We start from the raw sequence: 22,487 nt of genomic DNA, 5'->3' as shown, positions 1-22,487 counted from the left end.
GGGGGAAAGGTCCTCCCATTTTAAAGATAGGGCACCAAGGTCCCCAGTGAGTGAATGCCATTCCCAAGTTCATTGAGCAGGAAACCCAAGCACACTGAATCCAGGGGTGGCTGGGGTGAGATATACTCCAGGGAAGAAGATGGAAGCACCCAGACAGAAAAGCCCAGAAGGCATGAAGGAAGGGAGACCCTGGAAAAGGGATACCAATGCTTCTTCCTCCCTGGACCGAGGGGCAGAGCTTGAGTCATCCCCTTCCTTCAGGGGTATTGCCTGACCAAGGAATGCAGTCTTAATTGCAACGGAACCTCGGTGTGCTCCATTTAGAAATGAGGCAGCGAGGCTCTCCTAGGCCCAGACACCCCACCCCCGTCCCATGAGCCCCTGGGGCTGAGTCAAGGCTGCTCTGGGAGGGGGCCTCCACCCAGCTGTCCCCTCTGCGTCATGTGCAGGAAGCCAGGCGGCTCGCCTTACAGGGTCTTGTCCACCTCTATATATAGCTCCGTGAAGACAGCTGCGTAGACTGAGAGTGGCCCAGAAGGAAAGCAGAGGAATAGAAAAAGGAGCCCCCCCTGGCCAGGCAGCGGCACCCCAAGCCACCCACCATGGCGCTGGGCTTGGAGCAGGCGGAGGAGCAGCGGCTGTACCAGCAGACGCTCCTGCAGGACGGGCTTAAGGACATGCTGGACCACGGCAAGTTCCTCGACTGTGTGGTGCGGGTAGGGGAGCGCGAGTTCCCGTGCCACCGCCTGGTGCTGGCCGCCTGCAGCCCCTACTTCCGGGCGCGCTTCCTGGCCGAGCCTGAGCAGGCTGGCGAGCTGCGCCTGGAGGAGGTGTCCCCGGACGTGGTGGCCCAGGTGTTGCACTACCTGTACACGTCGGAGATCGCGCTGGACGAGGCGAGCGTGCAGGACTTGTTCGCAGCAGCGCACCGCTTCCAGATCCCGTCCATCTTCACCATCTGCGTGTCTTTCCTACAGAAGCGCCTGTGCCTCGCCAACTGCCTGGCCGTCTTCCGCCTCGGCCTCCTCCTCGACTGCGCGCGCCTGGCCGTGGCCGCCCGCGACTTCATCTGCGCGCGCTTCTCACTCGTGGCGCGCGACGCCGACTTCCTCGGGCTCTCGGCCGACGAGCTCATCGCCATCATCTCCAGCGATGGCCTCAACGTGGAGAAGGAGGAGGCGGTGTTCGAGGCGGTGATGCGGTGGGCGGGCAGCGGCGACGCCAAGGCGCAGGCAGAGCGCCAGCGTGCGCTGCCCACCGTCTTCGAGAGCATACGCTGCCGCCTGCTGCCGCGCGCCTTCCTGGAGAGCCGCGTGGAGAACCACCCTCTTGTGCGTGCCCAGCCCGAGTTGCTGCGCAAGGTGCAGATGGTGAAGGACGCACACGAGGGCCGCCTCACTGTGCTGCGCAAGAAGAAGAAGGACAAGGGGAAGGAGGCAGCCGGGTCCAAGGCTGCTGACAAGGGCACAGGCGAAGCCAAGGCACAGGAGGAGCAGGTGGAGGAGGACGAACGTATCATACCCGGGATCCTCAATGACACTCTGCGCTTTGGCATGTTCCTGCAGGACCTCATCTTCATGATCAGCGAGGAGGGAGCTGTGGCCTATGATCCAGCAGCCAACGAGTGTTACTGTGCTTCCCTCTCCACCCAGATCCCTAAGAACCATGTCAGCCTCGTGACCAAGGAGAACCAGGTCTTTGTGGCCGGGGGCCTCTTCTACAACGAGGACAACAAAGAGGACCCCATGAGTGCTTACTTCTTGCAGGTGCCTGCTCAGCCCTGGGAGGGGCAGCCAGCGCTGGGTTCTGGGAATGGAGAGGGGCAGCCTTGGGGCCCAGGAGAGGCTTGTGTCTACTTGTTGGGAGTGGCCATTGGGTCTAGGAGGAGAAGTCCACGGCGGGGGGGGGGGGGGGGGGGTGTTGACTGAGCCACTTGCCTGAAGGTTGAAGACAGTTATAGGCAATTGACAATTAGTTACATAACTCCGATGTCTCAGTTTCAGTTTCAGGGGGATGTTGGCCCCAGGATGGTCTGATATGTTGGAGGCTCTATCTCTGCCCAGGAGTTGAGGTCAGACACAGTGAGAAGGGGGAGCAAGGTCAGTGTAGGGGTCTGGAGCCAGGGCCTTTGCATGAAGCCAGGACTGGAGTAGAGAACAGAATGTCCCAAACAAAGAGACTTTCCTGCCTAGTCTTTTCACTGTACAGATGAGAAAATTGAGGCCCGCAAAGGGCCAATAGAGTGGGGTGTCCAGTCCAAATGGTAGTGTAGTGTGGGATCTCGGAGGGCAGAGATGACGGTTTCCTGGTGACTGGCCATGTAGGTTTGAGTCTTTGCTAGTTGAGGTTTGCTATTTGGGGGGGAATTTGGATGCGTGAAGGGGAAGTTAGGGTGTTTCTGCCTGGGGAATGGTAAGCAAGGGACAGAGACTGGAATGAACCTAGCCAGTGGTGTGCTCAGTGAGGCCTGACCGGGTGTGAGAAGGGTGAGGGGCAACAGGGTGCCAGGGTTAAACCAGGGGCAGGGTGGGGGGACCGGGGGTGGCTCCACCAGTTACCAGCCAAGGCATATGGCGGGTACATTGTTTATTTTCTCCGGGCCTCTGTTTGTAAATGGGGATATTATTTTGCCTGCTTGATAAGGTTGTTTGAAGGTTACTTGATGGTGATAAAGGGTTCATCCTCACACCGCTCAGCCTTCAGAAACTTTCCAGATAGATGAGCCTCTGATACCATTGTGTAAGACTGTGGAGGTGGTCGGGGCCACAGATTTACACTGTAGATCTTAAGAGATGAGTGGCAGAGCTGTATTTGGAGGTTTCCTGTACAGTGGGATGTGGTGGAAAACAGGGCAGGCAGGCCTCACTTGCAGAGTTGTACTGGGGAAGGGACAGGACTTCGCGTGGGGTGCCCCATCCTGGCGCTGTAATGGTGGTTTCCGGGCGCCTAACCTCCCGAGGCCTCGGTTGTTCTTCGCCTGGTAGGAAGAGAGGGCACTGTCTCCAGGGATGACCTCCAGGCTGCTCTGGCCCCACCTGGAGGCCCAGGGTGGCTGGGCGGGGTGGAGTGGGGCCGGGGACGTGGGGGCCGGTGGCTGACTGGACGCCCGGCCCCGCAGTTTGACCACCTGGATTCCGAGTGGCTGGGAATGCCACCGCTGCCCTCGCCGCGCTGCCTCTTCGGCCTGGGAGAGGCTCTCAACTCCATCTACGTGGTCGGCGGCCGGGAGCTCAAGGACGGCGAGCGCAGCCTAGACTCGGTCATGTGCTACGACCGGCTGTGAGCGCGGGCCGGGGGCGGGGCGGGGCGGCGCTGAGGGGCCCGGCGGCGGGGGCTCGAGCGAGAGCCTGGGCTGCGGGCGGGCGGAGGCGGGGCGGTCGGCAGGGGGGTGCGAGAGGGACCGGGGGGTGCCGGTAGCGCACGGGGTGCGCTCCGAATGTGTGTCGGGTGGGCGGGCGACTGCAGAGACGCGGACCCAGCGCACGCCTGACCCCGGCGCTCGCCCTACTCCCGTCCCCTTCAGGTCGTTCAAATGGGGCGAATCGGACCCGCTGCCCTACGCTGTGTACGGCCACGCGGTGCTCTCCCATATGGACCTGGTCTACGTCATTGGCGGCAAGGGCAGTGACAGGTGAGGCTGGGGCCTGGAGCGAGCGCACGAGCGGGTTTGTAGGTTAGAGCGGGAGCACAGCCTCCCCAGGCTCTCCAGGGCTGGTGCGGGCTGCAGGGACCGAAGCGGAAGCCGAAGCCGAGGAGGGGCGCTGTGCTCAGGCTCCTCCCCTCTCACTCAGTGTCCCCCACCTTCCAGGAAGTGCCTGAAGAAGATGTGTGTCTATGACCCTAAGAAGTTCGAGTGGAAGGAGCTGGCACCCATGCAGACTGCCCGCTCCCTCTTCGGGGCCACCGTCCACGACGGCCGCATTTTTGTAGCCGCTGGGGTCACAGACACGGGGCTGACCAGTTCAGCGGAAGTATACAGCATCGCGGACAACAAGTACGACTGTTTCCTGACCCCTTCGGCTGGGCAGCCAGGGACAAGGGCCCCGCTGTAACTGCCTGGCTGTGTGGCTTTGGGCCTGTTCGCCCTCTCCGTGTCTGTCCTGGCAGGACCCATAGTTGCTGCCCTGGGCGTCTGCTGTTGAGCTTGGACGTCAGCACAGACATAGCCTCTCTCCCCTGATCAGCAATGAGGCAGGCTTCCCCCACGAGGTGGGGCAAGGGGTATGGCCAGCTTGCTCTGCAGGAGAGAGCTCCCAGGAGTGGGGTGGGAGGTGCCAGGTTCCTCATTCAGAGACTCATACCAGGCAGTGGCCTGGTGCCGGGGATACAACGGTGACCAAAACAGATGCTGCCTGGTCCTGGGAGGTCGGGAGAAAACTGAGTTGGAAGTCCATTTGGACTTAGACCACGAAAGGGATGGTGGGAGAAGGATGCCCCAGGCAGAGGGAAGTTGGTGCCAAGTTGGGCCTTGGCTCAGGTATGGTGGGTGGGCTGGAGACGTGGCGAGCAGGGCTGCGGGACTTTATCCTGAGGGCAGTGAAACGCCTGTGATGGGTTTTAGGCTCACATCTGTGTTTTAGTAGATGACAGCTGATGTGGAGAACAGATGAAAGATTTCCCAGGAGGCAGGGGTGCAGCTGTATAGCAAGGGAGGGTGGTGGCCTGGAGATGAGGGCACAGCAGAAATGGGGCAGAGGGGATGCACTGGAGAAAGACGTAGGCTAGGGCATCTCCCACTGTAATGCACACACGAATCTTCCAGGGATCATGTTAGAATGCAGATTCTAATTCTCAGGCCTGGGGAAGGGCCTGGGTGTGTCTTTGTAATAATTCCCCCTCCGCCCCCAGGTGATGCTGATGCCTTCTGGTCTACGAGCCACACCTTGAGCAGCTAGAGTTTAGGAGACACAAGAAATAGAATTTAGAGACTGATTGGATGTTGGGGATAAGAGGGAGAGGTGGACGCCTTTGAGGCAGGGTGGGAGGCCATTTATTGGAGAACAGTTGGCATTAGATCAGAAACGTGAGGGTCCAGTTAGGACCTGTGGGTTTGAGGGAACTGGGGGCATCCAGGAGGAGCCCACCAGGGCAGGGAGAACGCTGAGCAGGGGTCAACAGAAAATGGAGGGGACGAGCTCCCTCGGGAGAGAGAGTGTAAGAGGGAGAAACCGAGGCCCGAACCCCAAGGGATGGTGAGGGCAGATACATCATCCAGGAAGGAGCCTGAGGACAGGAGAGGGTAGGCAGGGGGGAGGTGAGAAAGGCACATCAGCAGAGATGCGTGCTGTGCCTGGATGTTATGCTCTGTGGTGGCTGGGGACCTGAGTGCTGTTTTGGAGGGTAGGGATGAAGGCCCAACTTCAGGGCCAGAGGAGGGGAGTGAAGACACCCTGAGAATAACTGGGCAGTGAAAGGAGAAGAAGGATGGGGCAGGGGCACCAGGAGAGGACTGCTCAGTGGCCGCTGAGGTAGCGAGCAAGCAAGAATTAGTTCAGGAGCAAAGGAGGGACAATGGGGAGATCTGTGGTGGATTTCACGGGACAGGCTGGATGCAATGACCAGGGGTCCATGAAGGGAAGTGGCAGGGGCAGGAGAAAGGGGAAGACCGGCGGGAAGTCCTGGGAGGGTCAGGACACAAGAGGTTGTGCTGGGAGCATGGGTGTCTGGGATTCAGGTTTCAAAGAGGTGCAGCTGAAGCTATGGGCACTGGGGCTCCTGAGGCCCCTGGGTGATGCACCTCTTCATGCCCCCTTCTCCCCACCAGGTGGGCACCCTTTGAAGCCTTCCCACAGGAACGCAGCTCACTCAGCCTGGTCAGCCTGGCGGGCACCCTTTATGCCATCGGTGGCTTTGCCACACTGGAGACCGAGTCTGGAGAGCTGGTCCCTACAGAGCTCAATGACATCTGGAGGTGAGCCTGGCCCAGGGAGGTGAGGGGAAGCCTGAGCAAGGCTGATGCCCCACAGCGGGACTGGCAAGCTCATTTGGGAGTGGGGCGATTCCTCTTCCAGGGAGTCCCATGGAGAAGGGGCAGCAGACACACCCTGCTCGGCCCCTGGAATCAGGTACTCCAAGAGTCAGTCTCTGTGTGGCTGGCAAAGTCTGGGTTGACTCACAGGGTACCAAGTCCCACTGTGGAGCATCAGCCGTGTCTCAGTCAGGAGCTGACCCCAAGCTTAGGCCAGAGACCCACAGAAACAGGCCCCAGGGAGTAGAGGGGGCCCTGAAGAGGCAGCCAAGCTTTCTTCCCTGCTCCATCCTGGAGAACTGGCACCAGGATTGAGAAGAAGCTGGACCCCAGCTTCTCAGAACCATCACCTTCCATCTGACCCTTCCTGGGGGTGGAGGGAAGAGGTTTCCGTGCCTGGAGCACCTGCTGCTGGCATGGGGGTGGGTGGAACTTGGGGACCGGGGCTTCTGGAGTGCTGAATACAGAATTGTCCAGAGGAGGGGCCATGGAGATGCAGGCCTTCCTGGAGGAGTGTGGCATTCCTTAAGAGGTGACCCTTCCTGGAATGTGGGGTGGCTGTTCTTTAAGGGTGGGCCTTGTGGCAGCCCCCTTTCCCAGGCATGAGAATTCTCCAGGACCAGACCTTCCTGGAGATGGGCCTGGGGCCGGAGGGACAGTCCCCAGGGGTGGGCCTAGCATACCCAGCCACCCCTCCCTGCCGGGGCCCACTCTGCACTTGGCTGACCAAGCTCTGCGCTCCTGTCCCCAATCCCTCCCACCCCCAGATATAATGAGGATGAGAAGAAGTGGGAGGGCGTCCTGCGGGAGATTGCCTACGCAGCCGGTGCCACCTTCCTACCTGTGCGGCTCAACGTGCTGCGCCTGACCAAGATGTGACCAGCCCGGAGGGCCTGAACTTAGCATCCCTCCTGTCCTGTGGCCACACAGGCCCGCCATGTGGGGACTCCCGAGAGGAGGCTGGGAGAGGCCAGAACCCACCTGGATCCCGTTGTGCCGCCCGGGCTGCTGCTTTGGCAGGGAGGGAAATTGCTGCCCAGTCCTAGCCTTTCCGGGCAGGGACGAGGAACTTAAGGGCTCATAGGCATCTCCGTATCCTTGATGTCCTTGTTCCATGAGCCAGAACCACAGAGAGGTGTCCCAGGCTGCATTCTGGCCCAGTCCCAGCTCGCGTGTGTGTGCGTGGGGAAATTTCCCCACGGGAAGCCATCTCCTTACCCGTCAGATGGGGAGTGTCCCCCTCAAGCACACCCTGCGGCCTGGATAAGTCACCTTCCTTAAGAAGAATAAAGTGCCTTCTGAGCAAGTAGCTCAGGGTCTGGAATCAGGTACTCCAAGAGTCAGTGACCGAGTGGTTGAAGATTCTGGGCTTCAACGTTCAGCTGCTGGACTGGCCAGGTCAGCAGCCTCTGCACCCCACACAGGTATCTCCTCCGCAGTCTGTGTGTACCAAGAGCCTGCCCCCCACTCCCTGGGGCCCAGAACCTCCACCCCCTCATCCAGCATGGACAAGGAGCCAGGAGACCTCTGGGGGAAGGGACAGGGAACAGCCAAACTGTGGTAGAAAAGTCTTTTATTCTATCAGTCAGGCCCCATCTGGCCTGGTCTGGGCCCGGGCCTGGGAACAGCTGAGCAGAACCCATCCCTCTCCCCTCTTCCTCCTCCCACCTACTCGGGCTTCTCTTTGTCCTGCTTCTGCTCCTCCTCTAGTGCGAGGGTTCGCTCTCGCTCCTTCACCAGCTGGACACCACAGTAGGTGACAAACAGGATGGCCAGAGTGGTCTGGGGGAACCCTGTGCGGGAAAGAGGTCATCAATGCGCAGGAGCAGGACCCCATCCTCAGTGACTCTTCTCATGCCTGTCCCCACTTGACTAGCCCTCCCTCTGAGTCCCCAGGGTGTTGGGTTGGGGTGGGGGCATTTCAGAAGGGCCAGAAGGTCACAGTCCTCAAGGTTGATGCCTGGCATTTTTTATAGCCACACCCCCCTTTCCCTCACCTGTGAGTAGCAGGCGCCTGGCAACCAGCTCTGTGAACTCCAGGCTGTTCAGGCTTACAAGGTTGTACATGATGATGGCCCAGAAGTTCATGGCCCCAAAGAGGGCCCGGACCCTGCGAGACATCTGCTCCGACAGAGAGGCCTGCCCAGTCCAGGAGAGCATTGGCAGTGGGGCAAGAGGGCCAGAGGAAAGAGGACATGGTTGGCCACAGGTCTTGCCCACATGGCCATCCCAGGTCCTGGGGATGGGCTTGGGTCTCTGAGAGCCCCCAGGTCAGCTCTCTCTCTCTCTTTTTTTTTTTTTTTTTGATGTTTGTTTATTTATTTTTGAGAGAGAGACAGAGCATGAGCAGGGGAGGGGCAGAGAGAGAGGGAGACACAGAATCCAAAGCAGGCTCCAGGCTCTGAGCTGTCAGCACAGAGCCTGACGAAGGGCTCAAACCCACGAACTGTGAGATCATGACCTGAGCTGAAGTTGGATGCTTAACTGACTGAGCCACCCAGGCACCCCAGCTCCCCCTCAGTGTTAAAGATGAGGACACGGATGACCAGAGAGAGGGGACGGTCTGACCCAACACAGCCTGGTGCAGGCGCCCACTTCTCATAGAAGGAAGTGCTAGATACCCGAAGGGGGAGCCACTGCCCTGACAACAAGGAGGGTGTGCTGAGAAAGTTCTGGACGGGGGGCCACATGTGGCTGGAAGACTCTAGAGAGCAGCAGTGCCACCCCCTCCGATGACCCAGCCAACCGCTACCCCAGACCTTCCCCACTCACCTCAATTTGTGCTAGGGGCCCCGACTCAGCCAGCTTCTGCACCCAGAGCTCAAAATTGAGGCCAAAGCAGTTAAGGAATGACCACAGGTAAACAATATCACAAGGTCCAAGCCACAGAGTGGTGATGGCAAATGTGGCCACAGTGGCCCCCAGCTCCGGGATCACCTCGGAGTGCTCCCCACCAATGTGGTCATACACATACCTGCAAGAAAGGAAGGAGAAAGGACAAGCAAGAGTGTGGGTGAGGGCAAGTAGGAGATGGGCAAAGGATACACAACAGGGGCAGCCCTCCTCAACACTATCACCCTGGGCACATTTTACCCAGAGGAGGCTGCCTCTCCTCTACCCAACTTCAGAAGGTGCAAGGCTCAGCTTTGAATTCCCTATCTCCTATTCATTCCCTAAGTGATCTCATCCAGACCCAACACTTTGAACACTGCCTCTATGCTGATGAGCCCCAAATCTGTGTCTTTAGCCTGCTCCCTTGATCCATACATTTCCCTATCACTAGACATCTCACTTGAATGACTGATTCCCCCATCCCTATCCAAACCCGCTGCATCCTTATCTCAGATAATGACACTTCCATTCATTCAGTTGCACCCAGAAGCCTCGGTGCCATTTTGGACTATCAAGTCCCCTCTCCACGTCCAAGCCAGCAAATTCTATAGGCTCCACCCAGTCCTGACCACTGCTGCCACCCCAGTTACCACCCTCATCCAGCCGATCATCTCCTCACATAGATTATTGCAAGAGCCTCTTAAGCCATTTCTCTGCTTCTCCCTTTGGCCCCCTACCGTCCATTCTCCCCCTACAGCAGCTAGAGGTATCTTTTAAGAGTGTAAGATCACATGACTTCCACGATCAAACCCTCCCCCAGCGGCTCCCCATTACATTTAGAATAAACCACCTCTCTACTAAGTCTAGAAGATCCCTCCCTGACCTCATCACCTACCATTTCCCCCCTCATTCATGCATGCTTTTGCCTTACTGGCTTTCCTGTCCCTCAGATAAACACAGCTGGGTCCTGCCTCCAGCCTATGCACTTGTTCCTTCTCTCTGGACTTCTCTTCCTCAGATTTCCTTATCACTCAATACTCTGTTCAAATAGCTTCTCACAGAGGCCTGCCCGGACCACAGCTGTAGAAGCTTCTATCCTGTGGCCAGCTTCTATCCCATTACACTTGTTTTACTTTTTTCATAACGCTTACCACTCTCTAAAATTATCTTATTTATGTGTTTGTTTACCTGTTTATGGTCTGTTTCTCCCCACTAGACTGTAAGCTCCATGAGTTCAGGGTCTTTGCCATGTTCACTGCTGTATCCCCAGTGCCTAGAACAGTGCCTGGCACATAGTAGGTTCTCAATAAATATTTGTTAAACAAATTCAGTAGAAGACCCCTTGAGTAACTGGCCTCACCATGCCTTGACCTCTTCATTGCCAATGGCTTCTTCTCCACATCAACTCAGCCACCCACTCCCATGGACAAACTCCAACTTTGTCACCTCTTGAAATTTCACTCCTTCCTAATTACCATTCTCGACCAGCCCCTCCTGATGTGGCCTCCCACCTCCACTTCTTCAATTTCACTGACCCCTCTGCCCCTTCCTCATCTTAAGACCCTATCTTTACCACCATCTTTAATGGGCTTAAATTCAATGAGTCATCATTATAAATAATCTAAAACCCTGTATCCTTCACTTCTTCCTTCTCACCCATCTGAGAGAGCCCAATCCCCCACTTTCTCCTCACCCGCACCCAAGAAGCTAAGCCCTAATAAGGAAAATCTCACACCTTCACATATTAGTGTCCAAAAATCCACTACCTTCAACCCCACCTGGGCTCTCAATGCCACGGTTTCTCTGGTCAGCTTCGTCTGCCATGCTCTGCAGTGGCTATGCCACCCTTATCTCTCCCACAACTTGAATGGGTGTGGTGGGTGAGCTAGGCAGGAGGAAAGCAGACACAAAGATGCTGCCTCCCTCCATGCCCAACTGTGCATCTCTCAGCTGGTGACCTTGCCTCCCACTTCATAGAGAAAACCAAAGCCTTCAGGTGGATCCCTTACTTCTCTACACTCATCTGCCATTCTGCTTCCATGATGGCTTCTCTTCCTCCTCCCTGTCCCAAAGCCAAGCTGCTGCCTAGCTCTGGTTCCATCACCTCCCAGAGACCTTACGCTAACAATCACCCCTGTATTCTGCCTCCCCAGCTTATACTTCTAGCAACCAAGCATGTCCCATTGTTTGCTGTCTTAAGACACCTCACCTCTCCCTTCAGTCACTCCTCTGTGTTCCCCCCTCAGTAGCTTCCCCAGCAGCATCTGACCCAGCTGCCCCCACAATGCCTGGTTGGTCTCCCTTTGTTTCCAGGCTGTCATGTGGTCTTGACCGTTCTGCTCCTCTGACCATGCCTTTCAGTCCCTTCTATGGTTCTCCCTTTTCCCCCAGTGGGAGTCCTTCCAGCTCCAATCTCAGCTACGCTTAGTCTCCTCTTCTTTGCTCTCTCTCCTGGAGACTTAATGCACTCCCAAGGACCAAAGACTACCCTCCCACATTCATGACGCTCAGAGCTGCATCAGTTGGCCAGACTTCTCTGGACCCCAGACCCTCAGACCCAACCACCTCTCTGAACCTCCACAATGATGTCTCCCAGATCTTACCAGACATTTCTCACACAGAACCCCTCTCTGGATGCCGCACCTCCCAGATAGGAATCTGGGAGTCATCACCCTCTCCTTCCCAATCCCTCAATCCATGGCCAAGTCCTGTCCAAGCTCCCCCTGGTGTGTCTCCAACCATTTCTCACCTCCAATGCCCCCATCCACGTCCAAACCTCTGTCTTTCACCTAGACCTCTGCGACGACCTCCTCCTTGCTTCCTCTGGCCCAGGGCTGATCTTTTAGAATGTGGACCAGTCTCTGCACTGCCCTTCTCAGACACCTGGCAGTTTGATGTGACCATTGCCCCACCCCACCCCAACTCACTTGCAAAGCCAGTCGTTGATGCCACGGTCGAAGTGCCTGAGGGAGGAGAGTGGATGGGTGTCATCAGCCCGTAGCAGAGCTCCAGGGGAGTGGGGGAAAGAGGCTACGGGAAAGTGGGGGTCCCCGTGGCATGTCCCCGGGATCTCGCACTCACGTTTCCGCGAAGACGTAGAGTGCGGTGATGCACTTGGGAGGCTGGGGTGGGTCCAAGTGGTCAAGGCGAGCCACGGTGTTGACCACGCCGAAGAGCACGGCCGCCTTCACCCAGTCGTACACCAGGTTTGAATAGGCTAGGCCAGCTGGGGACAGGGTGTCGTCACTGCCTGAGGGGCGTCGCGCGGGTCTTCGCTCCCCGGATCCCCAAATCCCAGGAGGGGGTGGCGCAGAGCCAGGGTCTCCCCTACACACTTTCTCCACAGTGCGTAGGGGAGGTCCTTGCACCCGGCCAGCCCGCACAGAGACCCCGTCCCTACTTCCTGGGGGAGGAGCTGGACTGGGCCCGCCCAGGGGAGACCCCTTCCCGGTTGTGGAAGTCAACTCGCAGGCCCAGTGGGGCGGGCTTTAGCCCCAACCACTCTGGCCTTGCAGAACAGAGCTATCTCCAAGTCCCCCGCATTTCAAAGAATAAGTCCCCGTCCCCCCACCCTTGGATAGGTGCTGTGCCCTCTCAGGGTGTCAGCTTCCCCAGCTGTGACGCCATGGGGGCGCAGAGGGTCTTTTTGTCTTTCCCAGCCCCTGTTCTGGCCCCACGCGCACCCACCGAGGGCGCTGTCCGGGAGGCGGTTGGCAAACTTGAGGTCGCTGGGGATGGTGAGGATGTAGAAGAAGTGGAAGAAGATGTCCACGGCCATGACGGCCACCACGCTGAGGCCGGCCTGGGCCCGGATGCGCCACAGCTCACCCTCGCGCCTCACCGGCTCCACCTGGCTCATCTGGGGGATGCCAAGTGTCTGAGTGGGGAGGCAAGCCTTGCCGGAGGAATCCTTTCTGAATGAGGAGGCACCAACTGCCCGGGGATCCGAGGCTGAGGGGAGACGCGGCTTCATCCTGGCAGCCTCGCCCGAGAGTGGAGACACTTCTCCATCCGGTGATCCTTGTCTGAAGGGGGAATGTGGCCCCCTGCTGGGGTCTGAGGAGGCAGGCCACTACGGCTTCATCCTGGGGTCATGCCTGAGGATGGGGACACAGCCTGCCCTGGGAGTCCTATCTGAGATGGGAGCCCCTCTCTGAAGACCGGGCCCCAGCCCTGCTCTGGGGGCCCACAGGGTGTCCTCTCACCTGGGTGTGGAAGCGATCAAAGGTCATGATGGGCCCGAAGAAGAAGAAAGGCAGGTAGAAGTTGTACTTGAGCAGGTCAGCTAGGGAGTAGTGGCGATCGGGGTGGGCACAGCTCTCCAGTGCAAAGCTGGTACAACGCAGCACTGTGAAACCGCTGCCCCCGTGGAACAGCACCTCTTGAAGATCAAAAGTGCCTGTTACAAACCCGCTCTGGATGGGAGAGAATAGGCCGCCAGCTCACCAGGTGCCCCTGTCTCTGGGAAGTCCACCCAGCTTCCCACAGGGGCCCAGCCTTGTCCTGCCCCTTCCTGTCTTGCCCAGAGTCAGTCAACACTGGCCACTGAGGGCTAATTCATGTTAAGTGCTTGGACAGAGCAGGAAATCACCTGTCCCTGCTGCAGTGGATGGGGCCACTTTGTGGGCAGGTCTATGCCACAGTCAAAGGCTTGGAGACAGGTGGGAAAGTGAAGGAAATGCTTGGGGAGACTCAGGAGCTAAGGGCTCTGGATGGAGTGAGAAGTTTGGGGTTCTATTCCTGCACCCTCCACCCTTGCTGCTCCCCATTGCACACCTGCCAGGAGATTAGAGGATCAAGCTTGAAGGAGGCAAGGCTGGCCAGGCCAAGGCCGAGACAGAGCCAGGGCTGGCCCAAGAGTGAGGCCACATAGAGGCTGACACAGTGGCCAAGTAGCAGCAGCAGGTACCAAGGACCCATCGTGCCCAGCACAGCCAGGGCCCCATACACGGCATACATCCAGGAGCGGAGCTGTAGACAGGGAGAAGGAATGGCTTATCTATCCATACAAATGGAGGTGGGACCCCAACCCTTGTAGCTGAGGGGGAGTTGCAGGGGAGGCTAGGGTGGCCCAGTCCAGCTCACCTGGGGGGCAACCATCGTGCAGAGTTTAGCAAACAGCACATGTCCAGAGAGGGCGAAGATGATGACATTGCGGAAGGAGGTGAACCACATCACCCACTCGAAGTCAGCCACGTCCTGGGGCAGGCCCGGGCAGGTTAAGGAGGGGCAGGGGGCAGGATGGGCTGGCACTTTGGCTGATCAGAGTCCCAGCACCTCTCCAGCCCCTGTATTCTTATGCAGTAGAGGACAGCAATAGCTGAGGTCCTTGCCTTCCCCAGCCAGGTAGGTAGAGAGGAGTGAGGGGCACCATGTGAGCTGCCCTGCCCCTCAAAGCGCCCCTTCTGTCCAGCATATTGCCTCCCATTACACCATTATTGCATTGTTCCTGGGAAGGGTGGTTCTGGAGGCCTCTGCTGAAGCATGTCTCAATTTATTTGCTAAACGAACAGTGTCTGGGTCAGGCTTGATGTGGCCCCAGGAGGACACAGGATAGGCCAGTGGAGAAACTGAAAGCATTGAAGCTCAAGCCAAAGACCCTCCCCACTGTGAGTCCTCTGTTACATGGGAATATCTGGAATAGGAGAGTCAGGAAGGGTCTGGGATGGGAGAGACATGCCAAGGGTAAGGGACCTCAGTCAGGGATCCTGGGGCGTAGGACCTACCATCTTCCGGCCAATATACTCCCAGCCAGGTCGCACAGACTCCCGGAAGGCCTTCCGGTGGGCCCCATCTGAGAACGGAATGTGGCCTTAGTGGGGACTGGGGAGGACTCCACTCACACACACACACACACACACACACACTCACACCTGCCCCTACAGCAAGGCTGACTCCCACCCTAGAGGCAGGGGAATGGGTCTAGATCGGTCTCTCTCTCTCTCTCTGCCTCTGCTTCTCTCTGGGTCTCACTGTGTGTCTGGGGCCAGGTCTCTGACTGTATCCCCGAGTGTCTGAGTCTCTCTCTCTCTCTCTCTGTGGCTCTGTGTGCTGGTCTCTGTAGTGTCTCTGCATCTGTCTCTCCCTGTGACTACGCCTAGCTCAGCCCAACCCCCTGGGCCTAGGGAATATGTTGGCCTTGCTGGGTGGAACCCTGAGGCCCCAAGGGGAAGAAGGTTCCCACCCTCTGCTCCAGAGCCCGGCTGTTACCTTGTGAAGCTTCTAGGAGGCCCCGGCCAGCATAGGCCAGAGCCCCACTCAGCACCAGGGAGTACAAGCCCAGCTCCGCCGCGGGCAACGCTGTCTTGATGCCCATAGCCTGGATGGTGCTGGGGGAGACAGATCGAGTGAGGGCACTGCTGCCCCCCTGCCCTGCCTAGCCCCATCTCATGGTGCCCCACAAAGGTGATGGGGATCCCATTCTGAAGAGAGATTGCCCCTCCTGCCCTTCAGAGATCTCATGCTATTATCCTCCCCTCCCCTCTCCCCATTCCTCCCACACCTGCCAACATCCCGTGTCCCTTCCTAGCTGCTACTCCCACTCCCACCCTGCCCATTGAAGGCTCTTGAAAACATAAGCTTCACTCTCAGCCTGTCTGCCTCATCTTCGCTTAATCTTTCATACCTCTCAGGGAGACCGGTCCCCACCTTTTGCTCAAACTGCTTCTGCCAGGGCCTCAGATAACCTTCATGTGGAAGAACCCTATATCACCTCAATCATGTTTCTGGCCCCAAGGGTCCCCACACCCCTCAGTAAGCCTCCTTTAGCTCCTAATAATGCTCCACTCACTTCAACATCCCCTTCTTTGATTCCCACACCCCTCCAGAGCTGCCTTTGCTTCCCTGAGAGCTCAAGACCCCCAAGGTCCTGTCCCCAGCATCAAGCTTCCTTACCTCTCATTCAGCCTCCAGCCTTTCACTGACTCCCATTGCCCCGACCAGCCTCTGAGCCCCAGTCTGCCACTTCCCTGGTCCCTGCCTGTGTCCGTGGCCACACCAGCCCCACTCTCTCAGTACTTGTGTATTCAGGCCCTGGATACTGGCTGGAGGCGGTGCTATTTGAAGAGGTGCCCCAGGGTAGTGGGTGTGGGGCCAGGCAGGGCCAGGCGGGCACCAGGGAGGGTGCTGGCCACTGTCCAAGGTGCTGACTGTTATCGGGCTCCCGGTGAGCCTAGCCACTCCCTCCTTCCAGGGCCTAGTTCATCCTCAGGAGTCCTGCTGGGCCATCCCTTCCTATCCCCTCCTAGACTGCAGCCTGGCCTGGGGCCTTCCCAAGGGTGCATTGGTTAACAGACCCAGGGCCAAATTAAAGGGAGAAACATGTATAGGCACCTTCTTGGCCTGGGCTGGGCCAAGAGGTGGCTGGCATGACCATGTCTTCCACCCTTGATCCTCCCCCAAATCTTCCTTACCAGCACCACAACCAGCTCTCCTGGGCCCCCAGAGTTGGCATTCTCCCGACTACATAGATAGAGGGGTCATGGACCAGAGCGGGACAGGGACCTGTCAAGGTCACACAGTGAGCCTGGGACAGGATTGTGTGTTCTCAGTGAGCTGTCTGGAATCTCAGATAAGAGAAGAGCATTGCTGCCCCTGCCCATACAAGGGGGCTTCCCAGCCTGACTTCTGCACTGTTGGGCTGAGGGCTGAGGCAGCTCCTCATCGGCCAGGTGGGGGTAGGGAGGCCTGGAGGATCGGGTTATTGGAGCAGGAGCTTGAAACCGGAGCAGAGTGAAGAGCCCGCGAAATAGCTTTGTCAGCTGCCTCCCACTTGCTACTTTCCAATTTTAGCTCCCCATGGCCGGTGCAGGGTGTCTCCAGTGAGGCCCCTGTGAGCAGGGCCAGGGCTGGCCCCCGGCCTCGGACCTCTTCCGATAGACCCCTGGAACCTAGGCTACCCTGTGGACACAGGGGTGCCCCTGCCCCCTGGTCCTGCCTACCTTAGGTACACCTGGGGTAAAAGACTGCTTTGGGTTCTGAAGTCTGGGATGAGGGGCCTGAGGTGGGCTCCGCAGGTCTCAAGGACCCCAGAGTGGCTGCATCCCCAGATGGCACTGACCTTGAGGAGGTTGTGAGGGACCCTGGCACACTGCCCACCTCGGGCTCCGGGGTCCTGCGTCCGACCTTGCGTCCGTCCGACCAGCTAGGCTCTGGGGCCACGGTGGGGTGTGTCCAGCCCTGGGGTCCCCACCCCCTCAAGGCTATGAGCGGTGAGTGGTGACAGCAGGAGGAGGGTGGAGGAGGGCAGGGAGGAGGTGGCCTTCCTGGAGCGGAGCTGAGCAGAGTGGAGCAGAGCCGAGCGCTGCAGAGCTGCTGGCCACAGGGAGCCGCAGGGAGGATTGTGGGGGGGGCAAGGGTGGGGGAAGGGGTGGCCAGTGGCATAGGCTCAACAGGGACACCTGGGCCTCACTCCAACCTGCCTCTTCTGGTCTATAGAGCCTGTGTCTCCCTCTCACTGCTATCCAGGACTCCCCTCTTCCAGGAAGCCTTCCGGACAGCCCCTACTGGCCTTGTGCCCTGCCCCCACTGCACACACACACACACACACACACACGCACACTTCATGCGCAGCTCTGTACTCTACCCTGCACCTTTACATGTGAACTCCCAAGGGCCGTCCCAGGGCAGATCCATCTAGCCCCCTGCCCTGGTTCATTTCATCATGCCAAGAGTCCTAACTGGCCAGGCATCAGTGCCTGAGGCAGGACTGGCTTAACTAGCAGGGCTGGAACTGGCATGAGACATGTGGCAGAGGGGGCCCCATACTTCAGCCCTGTCCCACAGGCAGTTGCCCAAGTGGAGGGGTGCTGGCAGGGTCACTTGGCAAGGCTTAAATATGTATGTGGAGTGGCTGGCATCCTCTTGAGTGTCCCTAACCGACTGGGAGCTCTCTGGGGGCAGCAGGACAGGGCCCTCACTCACAGAAGGGGCAGCCAAGGCCTCAGCCCAGCTTTCCCAATGCAGAAGGGTACCCTGAAGAACCCACAGAGAGGACAGGAACATCTGCTAGTCTCCCTTTAGGATGAGAGCCTTGAGTCTAAGGGAGCTGTATATACTTGTGCCGTGTCTGTGGGGCCTGTCCAGGCATGTGCAGTGAGGAGGGTCTGGGGTCGGTGGAAGAGTGGCGTTGAAGGAGCTGTGTGACTGAAATAAATCACAGGACAGGTCCCGGAGCTCCTGCTGATCTCTGGACCCCAGCCACAGGCTCAGCTGAGGATGGGGAAGGAAGGGGCTGTTCCTCCCCCCTCCCCCAGCAGGGCAACTTCCAGAGCCCGACCAAGGTCTGGGAAGGGGAGAGAGAGTCCCCTATCCTCCCATAATGCCCTTAGGCAATGAGCTCCCTCCCAGGCAGACACACTGGCCCAGAGGAAGAAGCAAGGAGACCCCCGCACACACACCACACAGAATGACACAGTGGCCTTCGTCATGGTGCCTGGACCTGAGAAGTGCACGTGGAGATTACTGCACAGTATAGGGGCTGGGTGAGGGCTGCAGCTGGGATCATGGGTCACACTGGAGGAGGGATGGATACCTGAGCCAGACTTCAGGGCTTAGGGAGGGCTTCCTGGGCAGGGGTGGGGTGCGGCACACCCAAGTGGAGTCCTGAGGTAGAGTCAGTGGTTATTAGAAGGGTAGTAAGTTAACCCCAGTAGCCAGGCACGGTTCTAAGGCTTTACATGGACTCTTGAATGTCACTATAACCCCTAGGGAAGGTGTTACCATTTCCCCCAGTGGATAGAAAAAGACACTGACACCCAAGGAGGTCAGCCCCATAAGCTTCTGGAGCTGATCGCTCTGCAGAGGCAAGAACCCCGTTCACCCACCCTGGGTGCAGGCCGAGACCAGCCTGGGCATGCCAGCCAGTTCTCACGAGGCTCGAAGAGAATGGCTCAGAGACGCGGATGGGTGGTTTGGCTGCACATGCAGAGCACAGGCTCAGCTAGCTGACTTGAGCCTGAGCCCAAGATCTGCCTCGCTGGTGGGATCCACTTCTCAGAGCCTCAGATCCCCATTTGTAAATGAGCCTGCTCTGTCCTTATCGGGCTTTGGGGGGGATTCCATGACTCACTCCATGAAGGGCCTGGCTCACTGCATTGCTCGTGAAGAGAGCCACAGCTCCCTCACTCCAGAGGCCCAGAGAGGCAGAGCTCACCCAGCAGGAGCTGTGCGCAGCGGGGTCTGCAGGGAGCCTGGCATGTGGGGAGGGCAGGCTGGATAGAGGGCTAGAGAGGCCTCTTGGACGTGGCACCGGACAGTCCAAAGCCAGCCTCACCCCGTATGAGGGTGGTGGCAAGGGAGGGTGCCTGGCGTGGCCAGCCCACAAAGCAAGGGCAGGAAGTCGACCGGGCTTAGATCAGGACAAAGGCCTGGGTCAGCTTCCCAAATGCTGCAAGGGCCACTGGGAAAGATACAGTGGGCAGGGGGGCCAATTCTCTCAAGTCCCAGCGTCCCCTTTCATTTCCCAGTGTATTGTTACTCAGAGTAAAAATGTGTGGGAAGTATCCTGTGTGTCTATAATTGTGTTTTGTGTCTGTTGTATGTGGGGTCTGTGTATGTGTTGCCTTGCATGTTGTTTGCGGTGTGTTTGTTGTGTGTATATGTATGCCGTGTGCACTTTGCATGTGCATGTGTGTTATGTATCTAGTGTGTGACGTATGTACTTTGTGTGTGTGTGTATGCAAGGCTCAGGGACTGTAGGCAGTGCCTGGGGAGAGGAGGTGGGGTAGCTTGGGCCTCGCTGGGGATGGAGATGGAGAGAAGAGGCTGGTTCTGGCCACCGCATATGGGGGCACAGAGGAGGACCCCCACTGCAGGCCACCTTGCCCTGAGCTCCTGAAAGCAGGGGAGGGGCCCCATGGCAATGGAATGTATTTGGGGTTGGAATCAGCCTGAGCCAGGCTGCGACCTTGTCCAGCTCAGCTGTAGTGCCCCAGAGGCCTTCACAGGGACAGTGGCCAAGCCACACCCACAGCTCAACCAGGTCTCACCTGTCAGTGCCGAAACCTGAGCACCCAGGCTCGCAGCACCTGCCTGGGGTGCGGCCAGGGAGGGTCCTCACGTGAGGCCTCTCCCCAACCCAGCCTCTTCACTTGTCCTTGTCCCTCCGCCCTCCAAGCACCTGTCTCTCTCCTCCCCCTACTACTTTTCAGCCCCAGGAAGGGACCTCAGCGTTGTCATCTGTGAAAGGCAAGTCCAGCCCACCGGCTGCCTACCTGTCTGGGGGCTGAGGAGTTCCTCCTCAGGGTCCCAGGGGCAGGTGGTGCTGCTCTGGAGGGGCCACGGTCACTAAACTGCACAGACTAGGCCGCCCTACCCCCGACCTGACCCACTTGCATTAGATCCTCAGGGCTCCAGTCCTTGGCCCCTTTGACAACCCCTCCCTTCCTTAAAAAGCCTGCTCCCAGGCTCTCCTGGGCCTTCCCCTTCCACCCTCCACCTCCCACTCCTCAGGGAAGTATGGACAGCCCCCTCCCCCCCAAACCCCAGATCTGGACAACGAGCCTGGAAGCCTCAGCAGAGAAGGTGAGAGGCTCTGAGGGGCTGCATTCTGTGTGCATCCCACCCCCACCCCACCCCCTCCCACTCCATCCCAGCCCTATTTGCCATGCCTCTGACTTGACCAGGGGCTCCCCGAAAACAGCAAGTCAGATCTACCTCTGGACCACTCACAGGCCTGAAGAGGCTGGCATGCCGGTGGCACTCCCCACCTGATGGCCGGCCGGCTGAGTGGATGGCGGCCTGTGAGCCTGTCTCCCCCACTGGCTGGCGGGGCACTTCCTAGAGCTCAGGGGCCATGTCTGTCTCACCCGACACCCCCCGTGCCTGGGGCAGTGGGGCGGCTCAAGAGGTAACCAATACCAAGGGCTAACATTTATTAAGTACTTACTGTGTGCCAGCCACTGCTCTAGCACTCGACCCTTTTCAACTCAGCGACTCCTGAAGAGGGATTCTGACGGAGGATGGAGCAGACTTGGTCTAACTAAGCTGGGGTGCTGATGGCAGGTGCCGCAGCACACAGCTCCGCGGCAAAGCTCTCAAGGCTGCCTGTCGAATCTGTAAATGGAGACTGTTGTCTTTATGTCCACAGGTGGCCTAAGCAAGGAGTGAGTGCCCAGACTGACCTCTGCAAGATGCCAATTAGCCAGTTGACCCCAAAATGAGCAAACAAGATTTACTATGCCCGATGGCAGTCTTTTCTGGCCTCTCTCTCTCATATGAATCCTGTTTTATCTTTGTGGAATGAAACCAATCTATTGATACATGTGCCTTGTACAGAAGTGAATGGCAACCGAATAATCAGCTAAATGTCTTTGAGCTGTTCTTTGACAGCTCAACAGCCCTTGACGGAGGTTTCTAGTTCTGCCCCCATTTTACGGATGAGGACGTGGAGGTTCTGGGAGGTTAAGTAACTCGCCCAAGGCCACACAGCTGGTGAATTGGAAGAGAGATCTGCCCCAGGCACCACCCCCATTCAGACCCCGTGACTTGACACACTTTCCTTTCTCAGATGCACCCTTGACCCAGGAAGGGCAGCAAAACCACCCTTGAGCGGTTAGAGTGTGGGTTATGCCACCCTGTGCTTCCCTGACGTGACCACTCTGTCCATCCGTGAGGAAGGGTAGTTGGTCCTCTGCCTGCTTGTCCCTCCCAGGTACTTCCCCAGGGGCTGGAACCTGCACACAGGCACTCGGACCACCCTCGGGGGCTCCCCCATGCCTGCAGGGGAAGGTACTGATCACTTGGTCTGGTGTCCTGACTCTGCCTTGGGCCCACTCCTCACGGTCACACAACGTCCCCTCTCAGCACAGACCCTCTCAGTCCCTCCGGCGCTGCCTGGCCGTTTCCCTCCACCAAGAACTGGAGGAGAGTTCTTCCTTTCCAGGGACCCTTAGGACCCCATCAGGACTGCTGCCTCATCCTGTTGGCCTCACTTGCCGAGGAGCCTCTAGACCTGTCACTCCAGGCAGGGTCCGGGGCTTCCTGACTGTGGGGCAACACAGAGTACCTCCACGGCCCCATCCCCGAGGAAGGGCCTGAGCAGACAGGGTCCCAGGGGCCCCAGGTGGCTTCCCTTCAGGAGGAGGTATTTGCACGGCATGTGCCCCCACATCTGTGAGTCACTGTGCTAGTGACTGGTCTTCACGTGTGGGAGTGTGAGCACAAGCCCGTGTCTGGGGGTGTGAACGCCGCTCACGTATGGCTGCGTACTCCCGGGTGTAGGTATTTGTGTGCATCTGTGCCTTTGTGTGGGCCTGTGTGCACACAGGTGTGGCCAGGGGGTCTGGTCGGTGTGTGTGGCTGTGGATGGCTTTCCTTAGGGCCACCCCTCCCCACGGCTGTAAGTGCAGTGAAGCAGGGAGTGACCCTGTGACAGTTACAGAGGGACCTGGGGGCTCCCCTGTGTGGTCGTGAGGGAGGAACACCATGCCTTTGCCTGGGCTCGCTGCCTCGGAATCCTCCTGCCTGGAGCTCCTGCCCAGCTCCGCACCTGCCCTCCACCACCAGCATCCACTAGAGGCAGCCTTTTTGGAAGCAAACGGAGGCGACCCCCCGAGCAGCTGGCTGAGGGTGGGCACTCCCATCCTGGCTAATCGCTCAACTGGAGGGTTAAATGTTAGCCCAGCTTCTTTCTATAAGCCTCAGTTTCTTCATCTGCCAAATAGGGTGACAAATCCTTGGGTTACTA

General features: G+C 58.4%; 3 protein-coding genes across 6 annotated transcripts in view; 1 reads left to right on the top strand and 2 right to left on the bottom strand.

Moving 5' to 3' along the window:
- The first annotated feature begins 497 nt into the window (after window positions 1-497).
- Window positions 498-8,259, top strand: KLHL40 (kelch like family member 40). The gene is made up of 6 exons (XM_027040821.2): window positions 498-1,766; window positions 3,119-3,279; window positions 3,524-3,631; window positions 3,809-3,994; window positions 5,765-5,911; window positions 6,736-8,259. Exons 1-6 carry the CDS (start codon window positions 603-605, stop codon window positions 6,845-6,847), a joined length of 1,878 nt encoding a protein of 625 aa, XP_026896622.1. The 5' UTR covers window positions 498-602; the 3' UTR covers window positions 6,848-8,259.
- On the bottom strand, window positions 7,525-20,804 carry HHATL (hedgehog acyltransferase like). 4 transcript variants are annotated; one of them, XM_027040819.2, is made up of 12 exons: window positions 20,688-20,804; window positions 15,011-15,129; window positions 14,527-14,594; window positions 13,886-13,999; window positions 13,577-13,771; window positions 13,006-13,215; window positions 12,488-12,659; window positions 11,882-12,026; window positions 11,728-11,763; window positions 8,741-8,942; window positions 7,966-8,107; window positions 7,525-7,761 (listed from the first exon to the last, which is right to left on the bottom strand). In XM_027040819.2, the coding sequence occupies exons 2-12, from the start codon at window positions 15,114-15,116 to the stop codon at window positions 7,637-7,639; spliced, it is 1,515 nt and encodes a 504-aa protein (XP_026896620.1). In that variant the 5' UTR covers window positions 15,117-15,129; window positions 20,688-20,804; the 3' UTR covers window positions 7,525-7,636. The 4 variants fall into 4 exon arrangements, with proteins under 4 accessions (XP_026896620.1, XP_014918293.2, XP_014918295.1 ...); XM_015062807.3 differs by lacking the exon at window positions 20,688-20,804 and adding an exon at window positions 16,860-20,171; XM_015062809.3 differs by lacking the exon at window positions 20,688-20,804 and adding an exon at window positions 16,898-17,025.
- The window catches only part of CCDC13 (coiled-coil domain containing 13), a 42,171-nt gene continuing 40,388 nt past the window's right edge, over window positions 20,705-22,487 (bottom strand). Inside the window, exon 15 of the mRNA XM_053221576.1 lies at window positions 20,705-20,854. Coding sequence (XP_053077551.1) covers window positions 20,836-20,854 — 19 coding nt within the window. The 3' untranslated portion in view covers window positions 20,705-20,835. The remainder of the gene's footprint in view (window positions 20,855-22,487) is intronic.

This window comes from Acinonyx jubatus, chromosome C2 (assembly GCF_027475565.1).
Source record: "Acinonyx jubatus isolate Ajub_Pintada_27869175 chromosome C2, VMU_Ajub_asm_v1.0, whole genome shotgun sequence".
Lineage (NCBI taxonomy): Eukaryota > Metazoa > Chordata > Mammalia > Carnivora > Felidae > Acinonyx > Acinonyx jubatus.
This window is presented reverse-complemented; position numbering and strand designations above follow the sequence as displayed.

Bases quoted from the DNA above. Each gene is read 5' to 3' on its own strand.
- KLHL40 (XM_027040821.2), top strand. From the start codon at position 603: ATGGCGCTGGGCTTGGAGCAGGCGGAGGAGCAGCGGCTGTACCAGCAG. The intron at 1,767-3,118 runs GTGCCTGCTCAG...CCGGCCCCGCAG, and splicing joins TGAGTGCTTACTTCTTGCAG to TTTGACCACCTGGATTCCGA. The intron at 5,912-6,735 runs GTGAGCCTGGCC...TCCCACCCCCAG, and splicing joins GAGCTCAATGACATCTGGAG to ATATAATGAGGATGAGAAGA.
- HHATL (XM_015062807.3), bottom strand. From the start codon at position 17,182: ATGCCACTGGCCACCCCTTCCCCCACCCTTGCCCCCCCCACAATCCTC. The intron at 12,660-13,005 runs GTGAGAGGACAC...GGCATCCCCCAG, and splicing joins TTGATCGCTTCCACACCCAG to ATGAGCCAGGTGGAGCCGGT. The intron at 12,027-12,487 runs GTGGGTGCGCGT...CCCTGTCCCCAG, and splicing joins CCTCCCGGACAGCGCCCTCG to CTGGCCTAGCCTATTCAAAC.